Source organism: Leucoraja erinacea, chromosome 18 (assembly GCF_028641065.1).
Source record: "Leucoraja erinacea ecotype New England chromosome 18, Leri_hhj_1, whole genome shotgun sequence".
Taxonomy (NCBI): Eukaryota; Metazoa; Chordata; class Chondrichthyes; order Rajiformes; family Rajidae; genus Leucoraja; species Leucoraja erinaceus.
In genome coordinates, this window is record NC_073394.1 from 23421668 (window position 1) to 23435074 (window position 13407).

At 39.9% G+C, this 13407-nt stretch overlaps 1 protein-coding gene across 2 annotated transcripts in view; it reads right to left on the reverse strand.

Annotated features, from left to right (window-relative positions):
• Positions 1–1045: 1045 nt before the first annotated feature.
• LOC129705783 (inner centromere protein-like) overlaps positions 1046–13407 on the reverse strand; it is a 30540-nt gene continuing 18178 nt past the window's right edge. For both annotated transcript variants that reach the window (XM_055649584.1, XM_055649583.1), the window contains exons 10-18: positions 12092–12226; positions 11137–11246; positions 9619–9739; positions 9367–9489; positions 8629–8822; positions 7310–7448; positions 4107–4304; positions 3059–3212; positions 1046–2278 (exon numbers count right to left, since the gene is read on the reverse strand). In XM_055649584.1, the coding sequence (XP_055505559.1) occupies positions 2076–2278; positions 3059–3212; positions 4107–4304; positions 7310–7448; positions 8629–8822; positions 9367–9489; positions 9619–9739; positions 11137–11246; positions 12092–12226 (1377 nt within the window). In that variant the 3' untranslated portion in view covers positions 1046–2075. The remainder of the gene's footprint in view (positions 2279–3058; positions 3213–4106; positions 4305–7309; positions 7449–8628; positions 8823–9366; positions 9490–9618; positions 9740–11136; positions 11247–12091; positions 12227–13407) is intronic.

The window sequence follows — 13407 nt, forward strand, 5'->3', positions numbered from 1 at the left end:
GTGCCTGTGCTGTTGCTGCAAGATTGTCATTGTATTTATATCTCACGGCACTTCTACCTGTGACAGACTTGACCAAACCAACCATTGGTTATATGTTTCTTGTGAATAAGTATTAAAACAAATCAAAATTACAAAAATGACAAAAACGTTCTACCACTGGATGTGACATGAGTCCTACGTTGTTATTGGAATTAAGTCCTACATTACTTGTGTTTCGCATAAAATAGCATGTAGTTAACAAGGAAACTACACTTCAGCAGCAGAAGAACACTGCTGTATTCAGGTAGCCTTGTGGTTCAAATTAAATTTGACTCCAGCTGCTGGAGATGAATGATTGTTCTCCAACCCTGCTGCAGCATCATAATCATTGATGGCATTTCATCAAACACAAGCAACTTGGCACTACTTTAATTAGAACACAGAGCATGACTCAAAATGTGTTTTTCATCTGTGTAGCACAGACAGGCAAGAATTATTCTATGGGGGAATTTAGAGCAAAACTCAAATAAGAGCAAGCATTGAACAAATTGAATTGGATAACTAAATGGAGTAAAACAAAGTGCCAGAGGAACCTAGCAGGTCACAACATATGTGGACCAAAATGGACAGATGACAATTTGGGTTGCGACCCTTTTTCAGACTCTCAAAAAGGCTCCTGACCCAAAACATCACATGTTAATTCCCTCCCCAGATGCTGCCTGACACATTGAGTTCCTCTTGCACTTTATTTTTTCCTCATGACTCCAGCAGCTGTATTTTCTTGCGTCTCTGGCTAACTAATGGAGGCAGGCGAGGTTTAAATTAAATAAGTTGGGGAGTGGGGCTAGATGAAGGAGTCTTACTGTAGGGAAAGTTAAAGGCACAGCAGGTGAGGAGGGCTGCACGATCCATTCACATTTCTTTACTCCAGAATATCTCTTTTGTATTACAATTTTATCCATTGCATTTCATTTAATGTAAAGTTTGTTTAATCAATTTCAAGTCTAAAAACGCCTTAAATTAACATTCAACAAGTCATCAAAAAAGTACACTGTCATAATTTAGCCCTTGTGTAGAAGATTTTAATAAACTAATTAATCACTTGTCAGACCGAGATAGACTCCCTACACAAGGCATCACACAGCTCAACTTCTTATCCCAGTCATCATAGTGAAAAGAATGACAGAATTTCACACAGTGCTACAGGTGTAGCATCTGGAACACAAGGGGCTTTGTTGCCCATTATTCTTATTTCAAGAGACAACTTTTGCTGTGGCTTGATTCCATGGTCTCCTTCAGATATCTTATCCAAGCGAATATCTCTATACATAACCTTCTAAGTAACAGGCAAGGGTGCTTGTGAGGAAGAAAAAAAGTCTAATCAGATACAATAAACCCTCAAGTGCAGTAGACAATCAGAAGTCTGAGCTGAAAGGGAGTAGAAAAAGATTTCAACATGCAGATATGTCTCCAACATAACTCAGCATGAATTGAAGCTGGGCCTTGTTATTCCAGATGTCTGGCACATCGAAACCTATCAGTTAATGTGCCAGCTGAGAAGCTTTGGGAGTGTAACGTGGCTCTCAGCCAAGTATGCCGTCAGATGCACAGTACAGGTCCCATACCATGCATAATAATGCCATAATCCCAGATTCAGATTTTCTAACTTCCAGCTGCCACTCTCATTTACAAGTTATTTATTTGGAATCTTTCACCTTTTCTTCCCTGGCCGACTCCAATAATTAAATATAGACTTGTAACATAGACCCTTACTACAGCCGGAGTAAAATAAACTTTACCAGGCTGTTCCACATTTGAAAAAACTTATGCAGAGGCACCCAATACATTGGAGTCTTTAGAAATAAAAAGACCAAATTCCCTGAAGACACCATGTAAAATACATCAGAGCAGACGCATGCATTAAAAGGCCCCTGAGAAGCAGATGACTGCTCTCCCACTAGTTTTTATCAGCTATATACATATACAAATACAAAGACAGATAGACGAGATAATAAGATCATGATAATCATAGTCATCAAAGGATAAGAGAGTTCACATTTTACAGTACTTGGATTTTTACTGTAAAATATAGAAGTTCAGTACTTAAAGCCACAGGGGACATTAAACCTGTTCAATAGAGGTGGCGAGTGCCACACTGCAGAACTAGTGCGCTTCAAATAACGTGGCTTGCTTTTACTGAAGATGTTCTCCAGATTAGGTGGGTGAATAACACCGAAGAGTTTGTTCAAGTCAATCGGATGGTAATACTGCTTTACAAGTGTTTTCTGGAGTTCCTTACCTGACAAAAAAAAAACAAACACAATTAAGGCATTCAAACTAAAAGTCTAACACGGCGAAATGGAAAGAATTGTTAATGCAATTTAGCAGAGTGTAAATGCAAACTCGTATAGTTGAGATCACTACTTTTTTTGAAGTACATGGGAAGAAAAGGCAGACGAAATATAACTGGCTGCAATGAGTGGCCTATACCCAAATGTCTTGGACAAATGGTGACCTGATTTACAGGATGGTATTTTCAGCATTGTGTATTTTTCCATTATTCAATTTCGAATTGTTTGATTCAACTTAGTTTAGATATACAGCGCAGAAACAGGCCCTTCGGCCCACCGAGTCCATGCCGACGAGCGATTCCCACACATTAACCACCCTATACATATCAGAGACAATTTTACATTTTATAGCAAGCCAACTAAGTTACAAACCTGTAAGTCTTTGGAGTGTGGGAGGAAACTGAAGATATCTGAGAAAACCCACGATTCTTGGCAATAATCTATGCATAATTGATCATGTTCACAAAGTAAGATGCACAACCAATTATTCTCCAAGTCTAGTATTTTAAGTATCTGTAAAATGTCAAATTGTATTGATTCTTTCCTTCATGGCAACAATTATACTTCACCTGTTCAGGGAATTCCTGCATTGTCCTGCACCCAAATTTCAAGTGAACAGTTACCAGGGATCACATTGACCTATTAATGACCACCAATTGTCAATATAAACCTGAGAGAAGTTTCACAGCTTTTCATTTCAGCAGCCCATCTAATTTAAAGTCACTTACCGCTCGCCCAAGCAGGGATTAGTTTGCGTGGTGCTCCCTCGTCATCAGTAGAGTCATCACTGTTCAAGTCCATACCATAATCTTCCAAATTTACTTTGGGCAACTTGATTTTACCATTGGGAGTCATTGTGTAAGACACAGAAGGTGGGGTGTGCTAGAAAAAGAATTCATTTATTAAAACTGGAATTGTTACACAATGCACAAATCAACAATTCCCAGTCAAACCAAGCAAATTGGTCTTTCTGTGAGCAGTTTCCTTGCTCTCTTTTTCGTTATTCGATGTTGAACCATCAGTAATTTTTGCCACCAACACCGAGAGTTGTGCAAAGTCTTGTTATCAACTACCTCAGCAAAGTGCAAACAGGCTCAATTTCCTTCTGAAGTACACTACAAAATTGCAAAAGATCATAAGAATTAAAACTGTCAGCTACATTTTACAAATTAAAATGTTAAATTGAAGGATCCAGCTTCAAGTAAGAGACCCACCCCATCCTGGACACGCTCTCATTTCACTATTACTATCAGGTCATGTACATGAGCCCAAAACGCATGGCTACTGGGCTCAAGAACAGCCTCTTCCCAGCAATGATCTTCAATGGGCGGTGTCTTTGGTTGCACTATAGATTTTGGTTGTGCACTAGCATAGTTCCCTACAAGAATGGTTATTAATTTTTTTAATTTATTACATTTGATCTGTGTTATAGAGTTTACAGCATTGTTTGCAGCAAAGAATTTAATTGAAGATAGAAACAAAGTGCTAGAGTAACTCATCGGCAGCATCTCTGGCGGGAAAGAATGGGTGACGTTTAGTGTCAAGACCCTTCTTCAGATTGAGAGTCAGGGAAGAGACAAGAATTTCATTGTTCCACTGTCAGTACACATCACAATTAAACACTCATGATTCTCTCGACTCGAGATAGCCACAGAACTATTCAAATTCTTTCAGAAATTTAGTCCAACTATTAACGCACACATACACACCTAAATAATTGTCATAAAATGCAATGCTTAAATCAACATGTCCTGTTGACTCATCAAAAACACTTACATGAACCTCCACAGTCACATTCAGCATGTTTTTGTTTGCAATCTCCTTCTCGACTTTCTTGTCTTGTTCTTCCTTCCATTTTCTTTCCTCATTTTCACGAATTCTCTTCTCATTTTCTTCGTGTTCTTTTCTTTCCTTCTCTTTCCTAATCTCTTTTTCTAAACGCTGCCTTTCCAGCTCCGCGAATTCATGTTCTTTCTGCAAGCAGACATTAACAGTATAACTTGAGCAACATATGTACAGTATTAACAGTTTTCAAACTCAGTCGGCTCACCATACGAATTGGTTTGCTTCCTATTGAGCTTTTAAATCCCTTACTTGGGCAGAATGTCTCTAATGCTAAATTTGCAGGTAACCAATTACTTTAAGGGCGAATGAAACATAGAAACATTGGAAAAAGGTGCAGAAGTAGGCCATTCGGCCCTTCGAGCCTGCACCGCCATTCAATATGATTATGGCTGATCATCCAACTCAGTATCCTGTCCCTGCCTTCTCTCCATACCCCCTGATCCCTTTAGCCACAAGGGCCACATCTAACTCCCTCTTAAATATAGCCAATGAACTGGCCTCAACTACCCTGTGGCAGAGAATTCCAGAGATTCACCACTCTCTGTGAAAAATGTTTTTCTCATCTCGGTTTTAAAAGATTTCCCCCTTATCCTTAAACTGTGACCCCTTGTTCTGGACTTCCCCAACATCGGGAACAATATTCCTGCATCTAGCCTGTCCAACCCCTTAAGAATTTTGTACGTTTCTATAAGATCCCCCCCTCAATCTTCTAAATTCTAGCGAGTACAAGTCGAGTCTATCCAATCTTTCTTCATATGAAAGTCCTGACATCCCAGGAATCAGTCTGGTGAACCTTCTCTCTACTCCCTCTATGGCAAGAATGTCTTTCCTCAGATTAGGAGACCAAAACTGTACGCAATACTCCAGGTGTGGTCTCACCAAGACCATGTACAACTGCAGTAGAACCTCCCTGCTCCTATACTCAAATCCTTTTGCTATGAATGCTAACATACCATTCACTTTCTTCACTACCTGCTGCACCTGCATGCATACTTTCAATGACTGGTGTACCATGATACCCAGGTCTCGTTGCATCTCCCCCTTTCCTAATTGGCCATCATTCAGATAATAGTCTACTTTCCTGTTTTTGCCACCAAAGTTGATAACCTCACATTTATCCATATTATACTGCATCTGCCATGCATTTGCCCACTCACCCAGCCTATCCAAGTCACCTTGCAGCCTCCTAGCATCCTCCTCACAGCTAACACTGCCCCCCAGCTTCGTGTCATCTGCAAACTTGGAGATGTTGCATTCAATTCCCTCGTCCAAATCATTAATATATATTGTAAATAGCTGGGGTCCCAGCACTGATCCTTGCGGTACCCCACTAGTCACTGCCTGCCATTGTGAAAAGGACCCGTTTACTCCTACTCTTTGCTTCCTGTCTGCCAGCCAGTTCTCTATCCACATCAATACTGAACCCCCAATACCGTGTGCTTTAAGTTTGTATACTAATCTCTTATGTGGGACCATGTTGAAAGCCTTCTGAAAGTCCAGATATAACACATCCACTAGTTCTCCCTTATCCACTCTACTAGTTACTTCCTCGAAAAATTCTATAAGAATCGTCAGATGATTTACCCTTCATAAATCCATGCTTACTGTCCAATGATTTCACCACTTTCCAAATGTGCTGCTATCCCATCTTTAATAACCGATTCTAGCAGTTTCCCCACTACTGATGTTAGACTAACTGGTCTGTAATTCCCCGTTTTCTCTCTCCCTCCCTTTTTAAAAAGTGGGGTTACATTAGCTACCCTCCAATCCTCAGGAACTACTCCAGAATCTAAAGAGATTTGAAAAATTATCACTAAAGCATCCACTATTTCTGGGGCTACTTCCTTAAGTGCTCTGGGATGCAGCCTATCTGGCCCTGGGGATTTATCGGCCTTTAATCCATTCAATTTACCTAACACCACTTCCCGGCTAACCTGGATTTCACGCAGTTCCTCCATCTCATTTGACCCCCGTTCCCTTGCTATTTCCAGCAGATTATTTATGTCTTCCTTAGTGAAGACAGAACCAAAGTAATTATTCAATTGGTCTGCCATGTCCTTGTTCCCCATGATCAATTCACCCGTTTCTGACTGCAACAACATTTGTTTTAACTAATCTTTTTCTCTTCACATATCTATAAAAACTTTTGCAGTCAATTTTTATGTTCCCTGCCAGTTTTCTTTCAATCTATTTTCCCTTTCCTAATTAAGCCCTTTGTCCTCCTCTGAATTTCTCCCAGTCCTCTGGTAGGCTGCTTTTTCTGGCTAATTTGTATGCTTCATCTTTTGTTTTGATACTATCCCTGATTTCCCTTGTTATTCACAGATGCACTACCTTCCCCGATTTATTCTTTTGCCAAACTGGGATGAACAATTGTTGTAGCTCATCCATGCAGTCTTTAAATGCCTTCCATTGCATATCCACTGTCAACCCATTAAGAATCAATTGCCAGTCTATCTTGGCCAATTCACGTCTCATACCCTCAAAGTTACCTTTCTTTAAGATCAGGACCCTTGTTTCTGTAGGTGCATGACATGCATTTTTTTTTTTTTTTTTTTTATAAAGTCATGGTTTCAAACAAAACTAGCACGAAATGAAACAAAACAAGAATTGTGGATAATCTTTAACACGTAAAGAATATTCATTTCCTTAACTTGCTGCAGCCCAATGAATCAGGTGACTTTTGGACTGGCACTGTTCAATTAAATGTATAGTTTCACTGCTGTAAATGAAAGTATTTTTTAAATTAACTATAACATTACTGCTATTTATTTACGTGTGCTAAATTAACTGTATTTGTATATTAACAAAATTGTAATACTTTAAATGCATGTGAATATCATAAACAAAAAGTCACCCACAAAATTGAATTGACATGAAATAAATCCACCCTTCCTTTTATTGCCACCTAAGGTCCAGGACACTGGCTATACAATATCTCAGACTTCCATGCTATTTTCATCCAGCAATTTTCCTTCTCCAAAAGAAAAAGCTGCATACGCATGTAGTATTTATGTATTAAAAATAAATTAATCCTTGTTGGAAGGGAAAGACCATTGGAGTAAAGGGGCATGGAGAAGGGATTCAAGGAAGTGGCGAGTGGGACACAATTCCTCAAAGACAGGAACACCCACCCGCTTTTCTTTTTCTTGTGCTTCTTTGTAAAGCTTTTCCTTTTCTCGTTCAACCTTGAGTGCTGCCTCCTCCCGTGCGGTTCGTTCCAGTTCTCGCTGTAGCTGGAGGGCTCGTTCCTTTTCCAAACGTGCACGTTCTCTGTTAGAAGATAAATACACTATTCAACCTGCACAATACTACTTTCTGGGCAATATATTTAATTGAAGTCAAATCTGAAACTCTAGTAACAGTTTACCCATTAGGAGCCTATTAACCGTCAAGATTTTATTTTATTCATGTCTCTACTTGCATTGGGGAAATATTTTCTCTTCTAACAAAGACAAATGGGCAAAATACAAACCATGGCGGCAAAAATGCCTACATTAGATTGATTTCAATATTCCAGAGAGAGGGGCAAGCAGAAATGTTCCTGGGGTTTATGGGCGAATGTGGGGGCCGACAGGAGAGGCTATATCGATCTTTTTAGTTTTGTTTAGAGATACAGCTCGGAAACAGGCCCTCCGGCCCACCGAGTCAGTACCGACCAACGATCCCCACACATTAACATTACCCGACACACACTAGGGACAATTTACACTTATGCCAAACCAATTAACCTATATGCCTTTGTTGTGTGAGAGGAAACTGAAGATCTCAGAAAACCCACGCAGTTTACGAGGAGAATGTACAAACTCCGTACAGACAGTACCCGTAGTCTGGATTGAACGCGGGTCTCCGGTGCTGCAAGGCAGCAACTCTACTGCTGCGTCACTGTGCCGCCAATCTGTTTTGTGTAATGCACAATCTGTAATTGTGTCATTTTACCCATTAGAAAGGCATCATACATTTCTCAGCATGCAGTATTCACTAAATAATGGTAATAACGAAAATCCCCACATTTAAAATATAAAATTTCTTGTTATATAGCATGGATTCAGGCCCTTTGGCCCAACTTGTCCATGAAGACCAAGATGCATCATCTATGCTAGTCCTATTTAAAGTGTTCTACAAAAATGAGATCTGAAACACATCAGCTAGTTTGCCAATTTAAGGCGCAAGTATTACACAGCAGTTAATTCTGTCTTGATTATTGTACTCCACTGAAATTTCCTTTAAGTGTATTTCATTTTCTATCCATTTAATCCACGTACATTGGCAGCAGCTAATATCATATTTCAAATCTGGGGTTATAGCGGAGCATTTTAACATAAAATACAAGCATAGGTTTTAAATTTACCAGTAGGGAAAATATAAAGTGGAGTTAATTACCAAAGGGTTTCATGAAGTATTTGAGCAAAAATCTATCTACAATACATCCATCTCGACAACCAACTCATACTTCTCTGCTTGGATATTCTCCAGTTCTCTCTTCCTTGCCATCTCCCTGTCTGCTGCCAGCTGCCTTTCATGCTGTCGCTCTCTCTCGAGTTCAGCTTGTCGTTGTTCTTGAAGCTTTCTGGCTTCTGCTATCTTACGCTGCCGTTCCAACTCTTCCTCCTTCTTGCGTTGTAATAATTCTTGCCGTTCTTCTCCCTATTTAGGTAAGCAATGACAAAGTTACTCTCAATTTCCCCGTTTCAGAGTTTGAAGCATTTAACACTGAACACCTGCAAGGTTAACTGATACACGAGTATTAATCAACAGGATTGGAACCCTGTGGCACAATAGGCAAATTTTACACATTTTGTAAACCGCACGTTAAAACTGCTGAATCATTAGAGCAAACAAAACTTATGTTGAAAAACTCAAGTCCACTTGTCCCATGAATCTGCAAAACGAAAACATTGTAACTGAACCAACTGTTCGAAAAATAATGGGATTAAGTCAAGGATAAATAAATAAAAATGATAATATCATGCAATAAATGGTCAAATTCAAAACAAATTTAATTTATCAAAGTTGGACATTAGACCGCAAGTGAACCTAGCTCATGCAAAACAGAAACTGAGGGGTATTGGTATGGATTTCTCAGCTTCAAATGTGACCAAGGCAAATTAATACAATGTAATAAGGGAAGCATAAGTATTTTGAAGAATAGTGACTGAATAGAACTGGTCCTTTTACACTTCAACCGTACCAGCTGTTGCAGCTTTTGTTTCCGAGCTTCTTCTTCTTGCCGCCTTCGAACTTCTGCCTCCTCCATTCTCTTGGCAGCTAGTTTCTTTTTTACGTTTTCTTCAGCAAATCTTCCTTCACGCACCTGTGAGCGGATATGGAAATCTATATCACTTCCAAGTGAATGCGTACACTAAATATAAAGGAATAAACTGGATGGTTCCTATTCTTTTGGTATCTGGGTTTTCTCAAGTCAGCGGCTAAGTTGCCATACCTTTGCAGTCTTCTCATCAATCTGAGCAAATTTCTCCTCAATTTTCTTTTTCTTCTCCTCGTCCTGCTGTTGAACTCGAGAACGAGTTTCCAAAACACGTCTCACTTGCATTTCTCGCTTTCTGCAAAATATAAATTTTAATAACAATAAAAATCACTACTAATTAATCTAATGAAGATCTCTCAATCCTTAAAAAAAAAATCAAATTCATTATCTCAATCTTTATACTTATAAAACTATGATCTTGGATGTGTATTTATTTGTGTGTGAGTGTTTGTGTGTAATCACATTGCGCGTAAAAACGACGAGGTAACAGTAAAACTATTACATATTCCGGTAGAGATTCTTCCCGTGGATTCCAAAATTGCCTTAACTGAAAATGTTCAAAAATCGGACAAAACTTTGAAATAAAAATGATCGCCTTTTGCTGATGACGTCACAATGGCTCTGCTCCTCGCTGTGTTCCATGTGCTGCGAGTGGCGTGTTGCCCCCCCCCCCCCCCCGGTTATTCAAAAGATGCATGTCAGGCCCTGGACTGGAGCTCTCGGCTCGGCCCCGTCTCCCACTCTGTGCCTCCGTGTCCCTCTCTCTCTCTCTCTACCCACGCCTGCGAGTTGGGAGCTATGCGCGAGTGGATGGGGTAAAAGGAGCCATTTAATAATATTAAGGGTGTGTGTGTGTGCGCGCGTGTGCATGTGCGGTTTGGTTAGTGTGTGTGTGATGCAGCAAGGCCCACCCCCCCCCCCCCCCCCCCCCCCCCGCCGCGCGTTGAGGGGACGGGACCCAACGTGTCCCACTTGGTCTAGTATCTTTTAAAAATCCTTGGCATCCTTTGGAAGAGTAGCGAGGAAGTTACAAGGTGGTACCCATCAATGGGCTTGCCTCCCCACATGGCTCTATCTGGCAATCATCCTTCGCCATTCCACGGTCCACCCATCACCCACTGCCCCAGCCTCACCTGTCCCACTTTCCTGTTTATACCTATCTTCTCTCTCCATTCTCAGGGTCTTGACACAAAACCTCAAGCATCACAACCCCCACCCCACTACTACTGCTCAACTCACAAGTTCCTCCAACTGTTTTTTTTATTCCCACCTTTCTGTCCATTGATCAACAGCCAATACATACTAATGTATTATCCCCACTATTATGTTTTAACATCTCTTGTCTGGCACCATCTTAAAGCCATCAAAAAGTCCAACTGCACCACATCAGTTAGCATAGCCTTATGTATTCTGCTAGTTACAACCTCAACATTTCCAGAAGATTTATTAAACCAGATTCATTCTTCATTAATTCATATTGTAATATTTTTCAGATACCCTGTTGGGGCTTACTGAATAATAGATCACAGAATTTTTTCCTATGGCGATGCTAGGGTCTACAGTTTATTTTTCCTCGTCTTTTGGGCACCTGTGAAGACAACCCATTAACTCGTCCAAAAAAAACATCTGTATGAACATTTTGTGACAACTACTGCCTGGAATATTTATGAGATGTACACCATGTGCATTTACTTTTTATACTCTTCCACTTTGCGTTTCTTCTGCTCCTCCACTTTCTGTATTCTTTCTTCTTCCTGCTCCCGTTTCTTCTTAAGATTTTCCAGACGGACTTTTTCCTGTTCCTGGAATATACAGAGGAAAGCTAGAAACACCTTGATAGTATACAATTGTTGTGTTTCACTTCAATGTGCCACCCAGCAATGATAATAAAAAAACATGTATTCCTATCAAATGGTGAACCTGCCAGTGAAGGAAATGCTACGGAAATTGCAACAGGTATTCAAACATCGGTACCATTTATTAAGGGGAAAGTGCTTCACGCGTGTGTGTTACTAAAATAAATATGCTATTGATACTACATGCGCTGACACCTCACATTGCCTCAGCAAGACCACCAGCATAATCAAGGATGCCGCACCCCAGCAACTGTTATCAGTAACTGGACCATCATACCAACAACTAGAGAACTGCAATCTACTTTGCCAGAGACCCTGACACTATCTTTAATCAGACTTTACTGAACTTACACTAAATATTATTCACGTTCTTCCCTTTATTCCGCACCTGTACACTGCGGATAGCTCGACTGTAATCGTGTATTGTCTTTCCGCTGGCTGGTTAGAACAAACGTTTTTCACTGTACCTCGTGAACACATGACAGAAAACTAAACTAAACTTCAAACAATTGTTACGTTAAACATTATCAAAATGGAAAGTCAAAATTGACCATTTAAAAAAAGGGGAAAAAGAGAATTTGAATAGGTACAGATATTTCAGAAAGGGAGTTAATGAATGAAACTGCTTGGCTGCAGTTACTGGGGTTGAGGTAAATTAATTCAGGATCAAGAGCCCAGATGGAAGTAAACCTGTTCTTCAAGTCTAAGGCCCTGAGTTATAAAGGTAAAGAATTTAGAAGATTTTGCATTTTTAAATCCATGTGTACCAAGAATGCACAATGCACACATACCTTGGGGTCAACTTTCAGCGGAGTATTACGTTTAATGAAGGACTTCACCATAGTATGACTAACAGAAACAGGAGTCATCAGCAAATTATTCTTCTGGACTGCATGGAGGAAACTTCTGTGCTTTGGTCGAACAATCTGCAAAAGAAAATCATTGCTGTAAACTCAAATGAGCCAGATTGGATAAATATTAAGGTATTTTACGGAATTCTCACATATATTGCCCCAGATTACAAAATATTACATTTACAAAATTAAAAGAAAGGAATATAAAGACCAACACAATTGAAGATTGCATGGCAGCTAATAAATGGAAATAAACACTGGAAAGAAACAAGTGCTATTTGGGTGACAGATACTAAATGACTACATACTTGTCTAGAGACCTGTCCTTACAAGGTGATTACAGTGTGTGTGTGTGTGTGTGTCTGTGTGCGTGTGTGTGTGTGTGTGTGTGTGTGAGTGTGTGTGTGTGTGTGTGTGTGTGTGTGTGTGTGTGTGTGTGTGTGTGAGATCGTTTTATGACTCTTTTCGTTGGATTGGAGTGCCTTCTACTTGCCTTCACCCAACTTTACTCAATGGAACTGAACTATTTAAATAAAACCCCCCTTTGAATTTTATTCCTTTTCAAAACTAAGAACTAGACAACTACTGGAAACATAGGCTGTCTCAGTTTTTCTTTTATTACCCTTTCCACTAGCTCTTAGAACTGGCCATTTTTCGTGGGTTTCAATAAAGACATCATAATACATAGCACTGTTGAAAACAAGACAATTCCTTTTTTTGGGCAAAAACCATAATTATCTGATTTTATATTCATCGCAGTGTTTCTCTTCCTGTTGCAGTGTTTGTCACTCTCCCTCAACCCCCCCCCATTATCAACTTGATCAAGATCTGCATCTTTTCCAATTTCTGTTCATTGTCATGTTATGGACCCCCATCTTTACGCCATGGATGCAAGGAGTTGCCCAACCAATCCTGACTCCATTAAAAAGATCATTACCTCACCAGCAGTCGCTTCCCTAGCCCTTTCCTCACCACCCTAATCGCTTCCCTCAAGCAAAAAAAAATAATCACAATTAACAATGGTAAAAAGAAGGCATGAAACAGTGCAGGAGGGCAAGATAAAAGGAAAACCAGAACAGATTCTACAGGTGTATTCACAGTGGCTGGGGAAAGCATAAGTCCCCTTAACAATCAGCATGGCCGTCTTTGTGCAGAACCATGAGATGTGGGAAATATTAAATGGGAGATATTAACTTAATATTTCTCATTTGTGTTTGTCTGGAATATCATGGAAACTAAGGAAATTAGGCATA